The sequence below is a fragment of the Stegostoma tigrinum genome, chromosome 16 (genome assembly GCF_030684315.1).
Source record: "Stegostoma tigrinum isolate sSteTig4 chromosome 16, sSteTig4.hap1, whole genome shotgun sequence".
Taxonomy (NCBI): domain Eukaryota; kingdom Metazoa; phylum Chordata; class Chondrichthyes; order Orectolobiformes; family Stegostomatidae; genus Stegostoma; species Stegostoma tigrinum.
In genome coordinates, this window is record NC_081369.1 from 63,240,303 (window position 1) to 63,259,262 (window position 18,960).

Here is an 18,960-nt window from a genome sequence, read left to right on the forward strand (position 1 = left end):
TGGAATACTGCGTCCAGTTCTGGTCGCCCTATTATAGGAAAGAGGTGGATGCTTTGGAGAGGGTTCAGAGGAGGTTTACCAGGATGCTGCCTGGACTGGAGGGCTTATCTTATGAAGAGAGGTTGACTGAGCTCAGACTTTTTTCATTGGAGAAAAGGAGGAGGAGAGGGGACCTAATTGAGGTGTACCAGATAATGAGAGGCATAGATAGAGTTGATAGCCAGAGACTATTTCCCAGGGCAGAAATGGCTAACACGAGGGGTCATAGTTTTAAGCTGATTGGAGGAAAGTATAGAGGGGATGTCAGAGGCGGGTTCTTTACACAGAGAGTTGTGAGAGCATGGAATGCGTTGCCAGCAGCAGTTGTGGAAGCAAGGTCATTGGGGACATTTAAGAGACTGCTGGACATGCATATGGTCACAGAAATCTGAGGGTGCATACATGAGGATCAATGGTTGGCACAACATCGTGGGCTGAAGGGCCTGTTCTGTGCTGTACTGTTCTATGTTCTATGTTCTAATTAGTCTGACAACAAATGTAGGATTGTCAGATGAGTTTGCAGTGTGGCACACTTGTGTTTGCTGGAAACTATACATATTAATGTACAGGTTTGTTTCTTTATAGACAGAAAGCAAAGATAGATGCACCACACCTGTTTTGAGCTCAGGAAAACATGCAAGAACTATTCTCTGAGATAGTAGGAACTGCAGATGCTGGAGAGTCTGAGACAACAAGGTGTAGATGAACACAGCAGGCCAAGCAGCATCATAGGAGGAGGAAAGTTGACGTTTCGAGCCTCGACCCTTCTTCAGAAATGGGGGAGGGGAAGGAAGTTCTAAAATAAATAGGAAGAGAGGAGGAGGTGGATAGAAGATGGATAGTGGAGAAGATAGGTGGACTGGAGACAGACAGGTCAAAGAAGTAGGGATGGAGCCAGTAAAGGTGAGTGTCGGGGGGAGGTAGGGAGGAGATAAGTCAGTCCAGGGACGACGGACATGTCAAGGGGGCGGGATGAGGTTAGTAGGTAGGAGATGGAGGTGTGGCTTGAGGTGGGAGAAGGGGATAGGTGAGAGGAAGAACAGGTTAGGGAGGCAGGGACGAGCTGGGCTGGTTTTGGGATGCGGTGGGGGAGGGGAGATTTTGAAGTTTGTGAAATGCAGATTGACTGGACTGCAGGGTTCCCAATTGGAATATGAGTTGCTGTTCCTACAACCTACGGGTGGCATCATTGTGGCTCTGCAGGAGGCCCAGGATGGACATGTCATTGAGGAATGGGAGGGGGCGTTGAAATGGTTCGCGACAGGGAGGTGCAGTTGTTTATTGCGAACCGAGCGTAGGTATTCTGCCAAGCGGTCTCCAAGCCTCCGCTTGGTTTCCCCAATGTAGAGGAAGCCACACCGGGTACAGTGGATGCATTATACCACATTAGCAGATGTGCAGGTAAACATCTGCTTGACGTGGAAAGTCATCTTGAGGCCTGGGATGGGGGTGAAGGAGGAGGTGTAGGGGCAGGTGGAGCACTTCCTGTGGTTGCAGGGGAAGGTGCCGGATGTGATGGGGCTGGAAGGGAGTGTGGAGCAGACAAGGGAGTCACGGAGGGAGTGAGCCCTCCGGAAGGCAGATAAGGGTGTGGAGGGACAAATGTCTTTGGTGGTGGGGTCAGATTGCAGATGACAGAAGTGTCGGAGGATGATGCGTTGGATCTGGAGGTTGGTGGGGTAGTATATGAGAACGAGGGGGATTCTGTTTTGGATTTTTTTTATTGCGAGAAGGGGATGTGCGGGATGAGTTGTGGGAAATGCAGGAGACACAGTCGAGTGTGTTCTCAACTACTGAGGGAGGGATGTCGTAGCCCTTGAAAAACGAGATGTGAGATGTATGGGAATGGAATACCTCATCCTGGAAACAGATGCAGCAGGGGCAAAGGAATTAGGGATAGGGGATGGCATTTTTGCAGGAATGTGGGTGGGAGAAGGTGTATTCCAGGTAGCTGTGGGAGTCGGTGGGCTTGAAATGGATATCACTTTCTCGGTGGTTGCCAGAGATGGAGACAGAGAGGTCCAGGAAGGAGAGAGAGGTATTAGAGATGGTCCAGGTGAACTTAAGGTTGGGGTGGAAGGTGTTGGTGAAGAGGATGAACTGTTCGAGCTCCTAGTGGAGGCACGAGGCGGCGCCGATGCAGTCATCTGTGTAACAGAGAAAGAGGTGGGGTTTAGGGCCGGTGTAGGAACAGAAGAGGGAGTGTTATGCATAACCGACAAAGAGGCAGGCAGAGCTTGGGCCCATGCGGGTTCCCATGGCCACCCCCTTTGTCTGCAGGAAGTGGAAGGAATCGAAAGAGAAGTTGTAGAAGTTGAGGACAAGTTCGGCTAGGCGGATGAGGGCGTCGGTGGAGGGGGACTGGTTGGGCCTGCAGCACAGGAAGGAGCAGAGGACCTTTAGGCCATCTGTATGAGGAATGCAGGTGCATAGGGACTGGACATCCATGGTAAAGATGAGGTGTTGGGGACCAGGGAATTGGAAGTTCTGGAGGAGGTGGAGGGCATGGGTGGTATTACGGATGTAGGTAGGGAGTTCCTGGACCAAGGGGGAGAAAATGGAGTCGAGATAGGTAGAGATATGTTCGGTGGGGCAGGAGCAGGCGGAGACAATGGATTGACCAGGGCAGGCAGGTTTGTGGATTTTGGGAAGGAGATAGAAGCGGGCCATGCGGGGTTGGGGAACGATAAGGTTGGAGACTGTGGGTGGGAGGTCACCTGAGGTGATGAAGTTGCGGATGGTTCGGGAGATGATGGTTTGGTGTTCGGAGGTGGGGTCATGATCAAGAGGGCGGTAGGAGGAGGTGTCACAGAGTTGGCGCCTGGCCTTAGCAATGTAGAGGTCAGTGCGCCATACTACAGCTGTGCTTCCCTTGTCCAGGGGTTTTATGGTGAGTTTGGGATTGGAGAGACCGCCCTCCCTGGACTGACCTATCCCCTCCCTACCTCCCCACCTGCACTCACTTTTATTGGCTCCATCCGCGCCTCTTTGACCGGTCTGTCTCCTCTCCACCTATCTTCTCCTCTATCCATCTTCTTTCCACCTCCTCTTCTCTCCCTATTTATTTCAGAGCCTCCTTCCCCTCCCCCATTTCTGAAGAAGGCTCTCGACCCGAAACGTCAGCTCTCCTGCTCCTCTGATGCTGCTTGGCCTGCTGTGTTCATCCAGCTCGATGCCTTGTTATCTCAACAACTATTCTCTGGTTCATATCCGAGGGCAATGACCTGTCCAATCAGAATTCACCTGCTTTGTGTAAAATTTAAACAAAGCTCAGCAGTTAACTCAGACAGTTATCACAAAGTGGGACTTTGTCTATGGCAAATCAGAATCCACTTTCCAACCAGTCAGCACTCTCGTCTCAGACAGCATAAATGTTCTTAGCCCTTTACATCAGTCGTTCCTACAAAGTGACCTGATGAACGCAAGGCAAAACTTCTGACAAAACATGTCTTTTCTCATCAGTACCCAAATTCTGTGCTGCCAAAGTGCTCCTTCCCTTGACAACCCTCTGGTTAAAGACACTATGAACATAAGTTGTTACTGTTGATTCTTTAGCGGCCCAACGGGCCACTCGGTTGTGACAAGCTACCTTCCCTGGGCAAACAACGTAACAACAGGAACCTGACTCTCAAAGGGGGGATGTGAGGATAACTTTCTCACCCACAGGGTGCTGGGAATCTGGAACTCACTGCCTGTAAGGGTGGTACAGGCAGAAATCCTCATCACATTTAGGAAGCGTTTAGATGTGCACTTACAATGCCAAGCCATACAAGGCTATGGGCCAAGTGCTGGAAAATGGGATTACATTGATTAGGTGATTGCTTTTGACCAGTGCAGACTCGTTGTGCTGTAGAACGGATTCTATATTGAAAGTCGGGGAGGGGACCAGGATTGAGCTAAGAATTTGCGTTTGACTAACAATGACTTGCGTTCACCTCTGGTGGTGCACTGTTAGAACTGGCCTCACAAAAATCGCATAAAAGTAGGGCACGAGGGGTTCCTCCAGCCTGTTCTGCCACTTCAAAAAGTCATGGCTAATCTGTGTTTTACTGCTGTTTACTTTCAGTGGTTCTGTAAACATGAATGCACTTATCGAACAAAAAAACTGTTAGTTTCTGCTGTTGAGACAGAACTGATCTCCAGTCTCAACAGCCTCCAGGGACAGAGCTCCTGATTTACACTGTTTTCTTTATGTGAACATGTTTTTCTGCACTTCACCGTGCAATTCCGCCCCCCACCCCCACCACCCTGCTCCACAGCCTGGTTCAAACTGTAAGCTTCTCAAGTTTTTATCTGGACCAGCCCCATCAGAGGAAATAAGATAACAAAGTGTGGGGCTGGATGAACACAGCAGGCCAAGCAGCATCTCAGGAGCACAAAAGCTGATGTTTCAGGCCTAGACCCTTCAGCTTTTGTGCTCCTGAGATGCTGCTTGGCCTGCTCTGTTCATCCAGCCCCACACTTTGTTAACTTGGATTCTCCAGCATCTGCAGTTCCCATTATCTCTGGTCTTCCATCAGAGGAAATAGTTGTTTTCTCTCTCTCGCTAGCCTATCAAGCCCTTTAAACTTAAAGTAGATGGAACTTTCAAAGAGGCACATCAGGTACAAGACGTCAAATGGCCTCCTTGCACATTGTTAGACATGATGATTCAAAATCAGTGGAGTCTCTCATCTTCCTGAAGGAGTCTGACTCAGGGACACGCTAAATAATTCACCAGGCAGCAATCAGATCTGATCATTCATCAATTCAAGCAGGTCAGACTGATTCATGCAATTACAATAAAGCAGAAAAGCAGGCCCAGGGCCAACACTGTCTCATCTAATTGGGTATCCCCAAGGTAATGTGGGTGTTGCCAACACTTTGATGGTTCAACAGTATCCGAATCTGTAAAGTAAACAGGAAAGGGCCCTCTGCTTTAGATCAATATCTTAGGAGTAGCAAAACGAACTAGCTATTACAGGCAGGATGCTCTGCTGATTCACTGACCATGACTGTTACTTGTAGACATTTGCTCGCAGTGAAGGTCAGCAAGGGGCAAGTATGTAAGTTTTTGACAGAGGAGCTGGAGCTCCACAGGGTAGTGTTCAGGGGGAAATCAAACCCTCCTTTCCCCACTCCCCCAATGTCACCACCCCTACCATCACCAGCACCCACCCTCACCGTCCCCATCCTCACTGTCGCCATCCCTACTATCATCAGCCCCACCCTCACCATCCCCACCCCCACTGTCACCATCCCCACTGTCACCATCCCCACCCCCACTGTCACCATCCCTACTATCACCATCCCCACCCCCACTGTCACCATCCCCACCCTCACTATCCCCACCCTCACTGTCCCCACCCTCACTGTCACCATCCCTACTATCACCAGCCCCACCCTCACCGTCCCCACCCCCACTGTCACCACCCCCACCCCCACTGCTACCATCCCCACTGTCACCAACCCCACCCTCACCATCCCCACCCCCACTGTCACCATCCCTACTATCACCATCCCCACCCCCACTGTCACCATCGCCACCCCCACTGTCACCATCCCTACCATAACCCACCACCCCATTGCTGTCACCACCCCCACTGTCACCATCCCCACCCTCACTCTCACCACCCCCACTGTCACCATGCCCACTGTCACCACCCCACCCTCACCATCCCCACCCCCACTGTCACCATCCCTACTATCACCATCCCCACCCCCACTGTCACCATCGCCACCCCCACTGTCACCATCCCTACCATAACCCACCACCCCATTGCTGTCACCATCCCCACTGTCACCATCCCCACCCTCACCATCCCCACCCCCACTGTCACCATCCCCACCCTCACTGTCCCCACCCTCACTGTCACCATCCCTACTATCACCAGCCCCACCCTCACCGTCCCCACCCCCACTGTCACCATCCCCACTGTCACCATCCCCACCTTCACCATCCCCACCCCCACTGTCACCATCCCTACCATAACCCACCACCCCATTGCTGTCACCACCCCCACTGTCACCATCCCCACCCTCACTCTCACCACCCCCACTGTCACCATGCCCACTGTCACCACCCCACCCTCACCATCCCCACCCCCACTGTCACCATCCCTACTATCACCATCCCCACCCCCACTGTCACCATCGCCACCCCCACTGTCACCATCCCTACCATAACCCACCACCCCATTGCTGTCACCATCCCCACTGTCACCATCCCCACCCTCACCATCCCCACCCCCACTGTCACCATCCCCACCCTCACTGTCCCCACCCTCACTGTCACCATCCCTACTATCACCAGCTCCACCCTCACCGTCCCCACCCCCACTGTCACCATCCCCACTGTCACCATCCCCACCTTCACCATCCCCACCCTCACTGTCACCATCTCTACCATCTCCTTCTCCACCCTCACCATCCCCACCCTCACCGTCACCATCTCCACTGTCACCATCCCCACCCTCACTGTCACCACCCTCACTGTCGCCATCCCCACCCTCACCATCCCCACCCCCACTGTCACCATCTCTACCATCTCCTTCTCCACCCTCACCATCCCCACCCTCACCGTCACCATTTCCACTGTCACCATCCCCACCCTCACTGTCACCACCCTCACCGTCACCAGCCCCACTCTCACCATCCCCACCCCCACTGTCGCCATCCCCACCCTCACCATCCCCACCCCCACTGTCACCATCCCTACCATCTCTACCTCCACCCTCACTGTTACCACCCTCACTGTCACCATCCCCACCCTCACCATCCCCACCCCCACTGTCACCATCCCTACCATCTCTACCTCCACCCTCACTGTCACCATGCCCACTGTCACCATGCCCACTGTCACCATGCCCACCCTCACCATCCCCACCCCCACCATCACCACCTTCACTGTCACCACTGGGGAAGCTAGGTGGGATTTTCCAAAGTGTGGGCATGAGGTGGAGGGGCCGGCATCTTTGAGTAGCAGTGGTCCAGAACGTTCGGTTCTCTGGTGGGGCAGGAGATGTGCTGGTGGTACTTTGGCAGTGCCCTCTTGAGGTTGGCTTGGTTGAAGTTGGGGACCACAATGAACTGGTCCTTGGGTGATTTTGTCTCTAGAGTGTTTGTGGCTGTGTAAATCTCATTCAGGACATTCTTCACATCCGCATGGTATGGGATCTAGACTGCCGTCAGGGTGGCAGAGGTGAACTCTCCTGGTAGGTAGTCCGGACAGCATTTTGTGATTCTGTGATATTTTCTAATGGACCTGTTCAGGGAAGTTATAATACACCTCTAGACCAGGTGGGATTGGATCCCAGGCCTCTTCCATCAGAGGTAGTGACACTGTCACTGTGCCATGAAAGCCGTCAATCAATTCCCCTTTCTACTGCTGAAATAACAAACAGGTTAAACAGCCTGCAGTTAGACAGTGTAACAGAAGCAGCTAACAGAAATTTATCATTTCAGAATAACATTTCCCAGGGTAAAGGCACACCCCAAAATATCATTAGCACCAACTCACATTCTACATATTTTCTATCAACTTACTCGGGCACATCTTAACACAACTCCAGGGGCTTGAAGTCAGGCCACCCAGCTGCAAGGTGGGGACACTATTATGAGAACCCTCAACTGATCCTCCTTTCAACTCATTTTGGGGTAAATTCTCTTCCAACTCTAAACTACCAACAGAAGGTTAGATATTTTCCAGTCCATCTGTTCAGAAATGCCATTACACACCTCTGGGGGATTTGGGAGTTGAACCCAGGCCTCCCTGTTCAAAGAGAAGGGCTTCCCACTGCACCACAATAACCTCTCAATCCTCCCTTCAACGCTGAGTCTAAGAGTCAATCTAATTCTCAGCAGTAGAGGATAGCCCACTTGGACAAATGGACTGCTATAGGTCTATAGGTGTGAGGCTAGCAAAATACAGCAGGTCAGACAGCATCATCCAAACACAGTGTGACATCTCCAGATTAGGTGGATGCCATTCCAACACCAACTCATTCATAGCCATTACCTTGTACAAATTGACTGTCGACTCTTCACCTCCCGACTGCAGTGATTGTAATGAGGTCAGCCAGTTGGACCACATAGAAAATGAGTTCCCTGATTGGGGCAGTTAACCTGGTCCATTCAGGGAGCCCTGACTGACAGATAGAGACAGCAGTATCAGACATCCTGTTCACTCTGAGACCTGACTCTAAAGGAGCGGGATCAGTGTCAAATACTCTCCAATGTTAATAAACGGGGGACTTGTTGACAGAATACCGGCCTCTTTGGAGTTATTTCACCTACCTACTCTTTGAGAAACCCCATGATTTTAAATACCTTGATCAAATCTCCACTTCTCAAGGGACAGCAGCTTCACATAACTGCAGTTTCTCATCAGCCTGCTGCAGCAATGCCTATAAAACCTTTCTGAACCCCTTCTACAATCTCCACTGTCCCAGTGGTAATGACTTCAATTCTCAGTATTAGTCGAATGGAGTGCGTTGCTGCTATGTCTTTCTGCTATCAGCCCAGCAGGTGGCAGCAATGGCAGGGCTCTCGCTCTTCAAAACTGTAACATTCTACTTAAACTGCCGTGCGATCAGATCCAATGCCAGTCAGATCAAATGAATCTATGTAATTTTCACCCTCACACTCAGGCCTTCCTACCTTTTGAGAGTATATCGCCCACTCACACAGAAGAACATTGGCTCATTTCCACAGTGATTTGAAAGAGGAGGTCAAACAGGGAGGCACACAGGTGCTAAAGAAGCAGAATTGGAACCACGGTCAAACAGTTTAATTTTTAAGAGGTATTGAAGGAAAGGAAACAAGTCGGAGAGAATTCAAGAATCTGGAAAGAGGGACGAGAGCAGCAGTAAGACCATTCAGCCACCAGTAGACCATTTAGCCCATCGAGCCTCTTCCTGTATTCAATACAATCTTGGCTAACCTTGGGCTTCAACTCTCTATCTTGCCTACTCCAATGTCCCTTAAAAATCTATCTGCCCCAGCCTTACATCTCTTCAAGGATGGAGTATTCGAAACTCTATGGGGTAGAGAATTTCCTCTGACTGAAATAGTTTCTCCGCATCACAGTCCATTAGGATCAGCTCCTTATCCTGTCCCCTCCCTCCATGATGCACGCCCCCCCCCCCCACAGTGTTGTAGATTCCCACACCATCAGAAATAACCTCTCAGCATTCACCCTGTGCAAGCCCCTTCAGAATCTTCTATGTCTCAGTAAGATTTTCTCCTATTCTTTGACACTGCACAGAATTTGGACCCAATTTACTTCAATCCTCATCTTTGGACAAACCCCATATCTCAAGAATCTTCACTGTAAAGCCTGAAAATCCAAGTATGTCCTTCCTTAAATAGAGACCAAATCTGTGCACAGTGTTCCACTTGCAGTCTCATTAAAAACCTGTACAATTTCAGTATAACTTTTTTTACTGATAGAGATAGTAGGAACTGCCGATGCTGGAGAATGTGAGATAACAAGGTGTAGAGCTGGACGAACACAACAGGCCAAGCAGCATCAGAGGAGCAGGAAGGTTGACGTTTTGGGCCTAGGCCCTTCTTCAGAAACTTTTTTACTCCTGTATTGAAATTTCAAGAGTGAAAGGGAGAACCAACGAGCAGGATAATGAACTGATGGTGACAGCAATGACCTCTCCGTAGCTGAACCAAACTACTCAGAGGGTTGGTGTTATATTTCACTGTGAGCTGACTTCTTTACTTTGTTCATTCATAGGATGTGGGTGCCACTGACCAGGCCAACAGTTATGGACCAAAGGGCTATTAAGAATCATCCACATTGCTGCAGGTTTGGAGTCACATGAACACCAACCCATTTTCCTCCCTAAAGACATTAGTGAACCAACCAGGATTTTACAGCAATGGTCACTATTAGCCAAAACTTATAATTCCAGATTTGTACTGAATTCACCAGCTGCTACGATTAGTTTCGAACCCACACCACCAGAACATTAGCCTGAAGCGTTGAGGTTCTCATTCTGGTGACAACACTGCCTTCCCATTCCACTCTGCCGACCATTCCACCACTAAGACCATTCTCCATCAGCTTATCAACAGCTCAATCCTTCATCTGTGCTGTCAGCACCCTTTATTCTTAAGTATACAAACACGTTACTTCCCAGACACTCACGACGTGAATGTTTGAACTCACCAAAATTCTGCTGCTTGTAAACTAACTAGCCCAAGCCCAATTCATCCAACTGCCTTGTGCTCACTGACCTGATCTGATTGAATTGTATCAAATTCTAACAGAGTTGGAAGAGAACAGATGCAGAGAGGACACTGGGGAGTCCAGAACCAGGCGACAACACCTCAAGCTGTGGGGTAGACCATTCTGATATATAGTAACATTTCTTCACTCACAAACTGGCTACCTTGTGTAATTCTCCACCACGGAAAGCTGTGGAGGTCAAACCACTGAATATACTCAGTTAAGAGATTGATAAATGTTTAGATTTTAAAGGCATCAACGGGCATGGGGAGAGACTGAGAATGTGGATTTGAGATAGGGGATCATAGAGTCATAGAGATGTACAGCATGGAAGCAGATCCTTCGGTCCACCTCATCCATGCAGACCTGATATCTAAACTGATTTAGTCCCACTTGCTGACATCTAACCACTTCATATTCATCTACCTTTCCAGATGCCTTTTAAATCCTGTAATTGTATCAGCCTCCACCACTTCCTCTGGAAACGTTTTCCTCTTTTCCCTGGAAAAATGACAGCTGCTCATCCTATCCATACTCCTCATGATTTGAGAAACCTCTCAGCCTCCAATGCTCCAGGGAAAATTGCCTCATCCTATTCAGCCTCTCACTATAGCTCAAATACTCCAACCCTGGAAATATCCTTGTAAAATCTTTTCTGAACCCTTTCAAGTTCAACAACATCCTTCCTATAGCAGGGAGCTCAGAATTCCAAGCAGTCTTCCAATGGTGACCTAACGAATGTCATGTGCGGCCACCACATGACATCCCGACTCCTATACTCAGTGCATTGATCAATGAAGGCAAGCGTACCAAATGCCTTCTTTGCCACTCTGTGACTCCACTTTCAAGGAATTATGAACCTGCATCCCTAGGTTTCTTTGTTTGGCAATAGTTCCCAGGGCCCAACATCAAGTGTGTATCCTGCCCTGATTTGCCTTACCAAAATGCAAGACCTCACATTTATCTAAATTAAACTCCACCTGCCACCCCTTGACTTATTGGCCCATCTGATCAAGGCCCCACTGCACCCTCACGTAACCTTCTTCACTATCGCCTGCACCAACAATTTTGGTGTAATCTGCAGATTTACTAACCATACTTCCCACGTTCACATCCAAGTCATTTATGTAAATGATAAAAAGCAGTGGACCCCGCACCAATCCTTGCAGCACACTGCTGGTCACAGGCCTCCAGTCCAAAAGGCAACACTCCATCACCACCCTCCAGCTTCTACCTTCAATTCAATTTGGAAACAATTGGCCAACTTCCCCTGGATTCCATGTGCTCTAGCCTTGCTAACCAGTCTACCATGAGGAATCCTGCCAAGCCCCTTACCGAAGTCCTTATGGACAATGTCTATCACTGTGCCTTCATCAGTCTTTTTAGTCATATCTTCAAAAATCTCAATCTAGTTAGTGAGACATGATTTCCCACGCACAAAGCCATGTTGACTATCCCCAATCACTCCTTGCCTTTCCAAATGCATGTTAATCATGTCCTTCAGAATCCCCTCCAACAACTTACCCACCACTGAGATCAGACTCACCAGTCTATAGTTACCTGATTATTTCTTACTGCCTCTCTTAAATAATGGCATCACATTAGCCAACCAGTCTCAGCCATGATCATACTGAATGGTAGAGCAGGCTTGATGGGCCAAATGGCCTCCAAATGCCCCCCATTTCTTCTACACTCACTCTAAGTCCAGCAACTCCTTGATTTGGAAAAAGCACATCCCTGCTTCCAAGTTCTTTAAATGCTCTCACTCTCCATCACTTCCTCCAATCTTGTAAATCTCTTCCCCAATACCCTGAGATCATTGTGTTCCTCCAAATCTCATCTGTTCTGCATCCACAGTTATTATCGCTCCACCTTTGGCAACAGTGTCTTCAGCTTCCCGTGCCTTCATCTCTGGAGTTCTTTCTCTAAGCCTCTCCAATTCTCCATCTCTCTCCACCTTTCCCTTCAAAATGCTTGTCCAAGCCTAGCTTTTGGTCATCTGTCCTTGAAGCTCTTTACGGGTCTGAGTGTCAATTATTGTCCAATAATGTAACCACGTAGCTCTTTGAGATGCTTTTATGACATTAATTGCCATCTGTAATCATTTAGCTTCACTTCACACTGGCTATATCTAGTCTCGGTTAATACATGACTCCAAACAATGGCCAAAGCAGTTGACACTTAACTGCCCTTTGAAGAAGCTTAACAAGTCATTGAATCCTGTAATTGTTAGACAATACCAGCAGTATTGTGGTATAATGGCTGGACTATTAACCCAGAGAACCAGATAACATTCTGGCAACCCAGTTCGAATCCTGCTATGGCAGATGGTGGAATTTGATTTCAATAAATATTTGGAATTAAGAATCTAATGATGACTGTGAATCCATTGTCAATTGTTGGAAAAACCCATCTTGTTCGCTAATGTCCTTAAGGGAAGGAAACTGCCATCCTTACCTGGTCTGGCCTACATATGACTCCAAACGCACAACAATGTGGTTGACTCTTAACTGCCCTGTGGATGTGACTAGGAATGGCCAACAGATGCTGCCTGGCCAGTGATGCCCTCATCCAGTGAAGTACAAAACAATAACCAAGACCTCATCCATGATGGGTACACAAATAGATTAATTTGTTTGGTTTACGAGAACCAAGCTCATCAACATGGTTTCCCAACCTGCTGACAGTTCTGGCTCAGTAGCTGCCACGTGTGCTACTGAATCATATGGTGTGATTTCAAGCCTAGCTAAGCCAAACTCTGCTCTGTCAAAGGAGTGTAGGGAGTAGGAATTGACCATTCAGCCCATCAAACTGCCCTAGCATTCAACTAGATCAACTAACTTGCAACCCTCAACACTGTTGCCCTGCTCTATTCCCAAATCCCTTCAGATCTTAATGTCTGGAAATCTATCAATGTCTGCCTTGATCATATGACTGAGCTTCCACAGCCCACTGGGTTAGAAAATCCTAAAGATTCACCACCCTCTGAATGAAAAAGTTCCGCTGATCTAACCCTACTCCTTTACATTGACACTGTAATCACCCTGGTTATATACATTCTCCCATGATCTGGGAATGGGGGTACTTCCTTACTGCATCTACCCAGACAAGCCCATTAAGAATTTTGTAGACTTCAATGAGATCACCTTACATTGTTTGAACCTGCAGAGAATGCAAGTCATCTTTCAGCTGGGGGTGTGAAAGATGAGCTGCCCTGACTGCCAGCTCTCGCGGGAACATGTAAAACAATCCCATGGCACTAAAATCAGATGAGTCCACATTTATATACAATGGAGACAACAGACTATCAATGACACCTGTGATAATGGGAACTGCAGATGCTGGAGAATCCAAGATAACAAAGTGTGAAGCTGGATGAACACAGCAGGCCAAGCAGCATCTCAGGAGCACAAAAGCTGACGTTTCAGGCCTAGACCCTTCATCAGAGAGCAATGAGCAATCAGAGGGCTCTCTGATGAAGTGTCTAGGCCTGAAACGTCAGCTTTTGTGCAGCATCTCAGGAGCACAAAAGCTGACGTTTCAGGCCTAGACCCTTCATCAGAGAGCAATGAGCAATCAGAGAGCTCTCTGATGAAGGGTCTAGGCCTGAAACGTCAGCTTTTGTGCTCCTGAGATGCTGCTTGGCCTATTGTGTTCATCCAGCTTCACACTTTGTTAACACTGACACCTTGCTGTTTATGGGAGCTTGCTGTGCACACATTGACTAGCATCCTTCCTACTGCCTTAAACATATACTTCAATGCATGTAAAGTACTTTGAAATATCCAAAAAGATGCTACATAAATGCATGTTTTTTTTCTTTTTCTTATCCATCACACTTCTCCATAAAAAGTAATGGGAATGCTGATGTACATCACCAAGGTGGTTCTGGTGAGACTATCACCCTATAGCTTTCTGCTATCCCCTGACATTGTGCATCATTCACATATTCCCATCCACCAGACAAACAGGTACCACTCCCTACTGACTCAGCACAACAAGCCCTGGTCTCATTATCCATCCCCAAGACATACTCAAGCACCAAACAATGGGGAATAGTTCACTGTTGCCTGGTGTAAACCCCGAGGGAGCTAGAACACAGCAAAAGACAGGAGCAGCTCGTTCATGGTTACCTTACTATAGCTACTAGATTTGGGGATTTTGCCCATAGATTTATTCCTTTGCTCTTCAGGCCTGTCTTCCACGTTGTACACTCTGTTAACCAAAGGTTATCCAAGCCTTTGCTATTTGGATCTTATTTCAAATCAAGTTCCATTCCCCCCACCACTCCCTTCTCGTTCCTTTACACTGGATACCTATAAAGCCACATCTTATTTTTAACATGTTCATCCCAGTTTTCAAGTCTCTTCATGGCCCTGCCTTTTTATTCATCATGGGACATGGGTGTTACCAGCTGGGCAGGCATTTCTTGTCCATCACTAGTTGCCCCGTGAGAAGGTGGTGGTGAGCTGCCATCTTGAACTGCTGCGGTCTATAGCTACCCCGTTGTCTTATGTCCATATATATACAAATGTCCAGTTGAAAAGAAATCGGACAAAGATCTTTCAGGTGACAATGCATCTGAAAATCAGCTGCTCATTGACCAACATCAGTATCACCCAACATAATGGCCACATCATCCCACTGTTTACAGGACTCAGAGACTGATCTGTAAACCTTTTTGAACCTTTGGACTTGGCTCTCATATCTGTTCTTTGTGCTTAAGCGTTGCATTGTTTCTGGTCACAGTCAATAGCCAATAAACTTATATTTTCATTAACTCAAGAGCACCCGGATAAATTGGCTCCTTTTTAAACAAAAATTAAGTTGAAAGTGGAAGAAAGGTACACACAAGGGAAGGGATCAGATTTTAGATTAACCAAGCTGGGAGGGGAGGAATAGACAATAGACAGTAGGTGGAGGAGTAGGCCATTCGGTCCTTCAAGCCAGCACCACCTTTCATTATGATCATGGCTGATCATCCACAATCAGTATCCTGTTCCTGCCTCATCCCCATAATCCTTACAGGAGGGGAACACATCCGTCCCTCCTCACCCAGAGCATAACAATTTTGGGATATCCCATTGGGGTGGGTAATAAACTGAGGAATCTCGTCTCAGGACTGTTCGTCACAGTGGCCTACAGGTGATTCTAGACCCACAGCTATGTAGCTGGCTCCAGAATGCCTTCTGAATTGGCGAAGTAAGCCACTCCATTCAAGGGCAAGTAGGGAGGGATCGGCAACAAATGCTGACCATTCCAACACACACCCACAGCCCATCAAAGATTTTTTTTCTACAAAACTCAAATGCTTAGGATGTAGTCAGCTGAACCCACGTAAGTCAACAGGGGAGGATGTGGGGTGGGACAAATGTTGTGAATGATCCCCCAGGGACCACGTAGCCAAGTAACAGAGATATTGTGAAGCCCTCCACACTCCATGGTGTTAAGGGATTTGGGGATGTGGCAAGATCGTGGAACTGATGTATATTAGCTATGCTCCTATTTAATAGCAGAGGAAGTTCGAGAGGATTATGTGTTCCTCCTCCCTTTCCAATGTCTAGTGCTCTTCTGATTCAGTAACTAAGAACATGTTCATGTCTAGGCTCACAAGGCATGCAATAAGGAAATTTGCTGATATTCCCCTCCATTAACAAAATGAACCTAACTCCCTCCATCTTCCAGAGTTGAAGGAAATCTGCATGGGACATGGGAAAAATAGGGCAATTAAATGCTGGATCAACCTTTCCAAGCCGAAGGCTGTTCTTCCACACACTGTAATTTGCAGAGCTTTAAACCATTCACTGATGCTATGAGGTCCCTGTGGTTTTACTCAGTTTCTAGTATTTATTCTCCAGAGATCAGTCAGCCTCAGTTCTTCACTAATTGATACCTGCCCTTCACTTTTATTATACGTGGCATTTGAATTTTCAGGCAGTCTGCTATTTTGTCAGCTGTCACCAGATGGGAGAACAGAATAAGGACGGCAAATTTCTCCTGAAATCTGATTTCCCGATGGGCATCATTCTAAGTGAGTAATCCCTCAGCTCGAGCTCAGACTCAACAACCTCAGGCAGTTCAAAGCCATCTGCTACAGAAAACCTTCAGCTTTTAACTCAATGAAGAACAGTTGCAATTTACGCCGTGAGTTATTGCAATGGGCAAATTCAAAGTTGGCCATAAAATCAGTTGATGTGAACTTGTAATTCAATTCCAGACAATTCCACTGCAGCGACACATTAAAAATAATTCATTGGCTGTTTGCTTGGGAAGTCCTAAGGTCATGAAAGACAGTTCAGACATTTCAGTTCTTTCTTTCTCTTTATGATAAAGGGTTGTCCTTCCCTTAGGAGGTAGCTCTCCCAGTTAGTTGGCAGACTCCAATCAATTTTCCAGGCTGGTACACCACAGGGAGAAAACCAACGGAGTACGGCACAATCTGTGGTGCACTTTCTTCAAAAAGACTTCAAACTGACAAAAGTTCCCATTTGTATAACATGAAGTATTCTGGACAATATTTATTGTCAACCAACATTATTAAAACATAATGTCTAGACGTGATCTCATCATTGTTTGTGAAATCTTGCTGTCGAATTTCGCTAGTGACAGTGACTGTGTCTCAAAAGCTCTTCGTTAACAACAGTGTTTTGGGATGTACCGAGGTCATGAAAGATTTTGAATATATAGTTTCATTTAACAATTGAGAATCCTGGATAAGGGCCGATTCAATGAAAGGATAGTTTATCTACAAAATGTGAAGAAGTTGAAATGTGACTTTACACAAACGCGGGGCCAAGTGTAGTAATTGGGATTTAAATAGTTAGGTCGGTATGTTAGATGAAGGGTGCTGTTCTACGCTTCTTGTCTGAAAAAAACAGCAGAAGGCCGTTCGGCCCCTTGAGACTGTTCTACTATTTAAATAGATCAGCCACCCACCCTGACTCCAGTCCCTGAGCCAACAAAAGTACTGCTCACACGGAGTTACTTTCGACGTGGATACCTGGGTGGGTGGGTGTGCGTTTTATCCCAACAAGGCCCACCCAAGGGAGACGTTCAGTCTTCAGCTGAGGAAAGCGGTTCGAGTCTCCCTTCGCGGGAAATGACTGCCTGTGCTTGCAACACAGGGCGACTGATGTTTGGAGAGAGAACTGGGGTGGACCACTGACGGCAGGAGGCAAACATTGTTCGCTGTCGCGTTTCAGCAGCGTTGCCTGGGTCTGGTTATGAAGCTGAGGGATATCTCCTATTTGAGAGAGAGAGAGAGAAGGCGAGAGGAGAGTGAATGAGATCCGGAAACTGGGGATGAGGACCGATGGCAGACTGGGACCCAGAAGCGATGGTGTTTAAACGCCGTTTCCTGAAACTCCATCATCATTTGCACCGGCTCCGCTGAATCCTACATTTGCAAAAATATTGATAATATTTAAACACACGTTTCTCCAGCAAATGCAGTCTTATGGATTAAGACCTGGCGCATGGAGATAATCGTATACTTCTGTTCAGGTAAGAAGGAACATGACAAATGAACATCCAAATATATTTTGAATTTGCAGTTTTCCACGAACTGCTCCCGCCCAGGGTATGGATCGGGGTGGGCTAATACAGGTTTTTTTTCAAATCAAGACCATGATTAGTCAGTGCTACAATATATTTTAAACAGAAAGAAACTATGTCTGAGGAGCTAGTGGAGGGTTTTTACCAGCATTCACTAAGACACATTGTAATCCTTTCTAAACATTTACATGTCGAACTGAAGCAGAGAATTTGATATTTGTGGAGCCCAGGGAAATGCTGAAATATTCACTCACTCTCAAAGGCTCTACACAACGTTTAACCTTCCTAATTCATTTCTTTTGGGTCACTGCTGTTTTGGGGCCGTCTTTTGTCTCCCTTTCTCTCCCTCTCGCTTGCTCCTGAGATGATGTGACTTAAAGGGGCATTTGCCTGATGCTCGGGAGACTTGGATTTTTAGCCTTGTTCTGTTCTCAGACAGAGCCTCCCCGCCCCCGCTGCCCCAACACACACACACACACACACACACACACACGTACTGTACTCCTCCCAGCCTTGCTCCTGGGACTCTGTCATACAATCCACACGGAGACAGCGAACTGCAAACAGTTAACGTGAAACAGGTCAAAATCCTAATATTTCATTGAAAAGGGGTCAGTGTTACTGCACCGAGAGCCAGACAGCTGTCCCAGGAGCAGGCACACACACAGGCTCATCCACTCCCACTGGCAATTCACATGTTATTCTGCAACTTCACAAAAAAAGGAGAGGGAATGTACGGTCAGTGCTGAGGGAGCGGGCACTGTCGGAGGGTCAGTGCTGAGGGAGCGGGCACTGTCGGAGGGTCAGTGCTGAGGGAGTGCCACACTGTCAGAGGGTCAGTGCTGAGGGAGTGGGCACTGTCGGAGGGTCAGTGCTGAGGGAGTGCCACACTGTCAGAGGGTCAGTGCTGAGGGAGTGGGCACTGTCGGAGGGTCAGTGCTGAGGGAGCGCTGCACTGTCAGAGGGTCAGAGCTGAGGGAGTGGGCACTGTCAGAGGGTCAGTGCTGAGGGAGTGCCACACTGTCGGAGGGTCAGTGCCGAGGGAGTGGGCACTGTCGGAGGGTCAGTGCTGTGGGAGTGGGCACTGTCGGAGGGTCAGTGCTGAGGGAGCGCTGCACTGTCAGAGGGTCAGAGCTGAGGGAGTGGGC

General features: G+C 47.9%; 1 protein-coding gene across 1 annotated transcript in view; it reads left to right on the forward strand.

Moving 5' to 3' along the window:
- The first annotated feature begins 17,201 nt into the window (after positions 1-17,201).
- The window catches only part of bean1 (brain expressed, associated with NEDD4, 1), a 103,240-nt gene continuing 101,481 nt past the window's right edge, over positions 17,202-18,960 (forward strand). Inside the window, exon 1 of the mRNA XM_048546851.2 lies at positions 17,202-17,761. Coding sequence (XP_048402808.1) covers positions 17,734-17,761 — 28 coding nt within the window. The 5' untranslated portion in view covers positions 17,202-17,733. The remainder of the gene's footprint in view (positions 17,762-18,960) is intronic.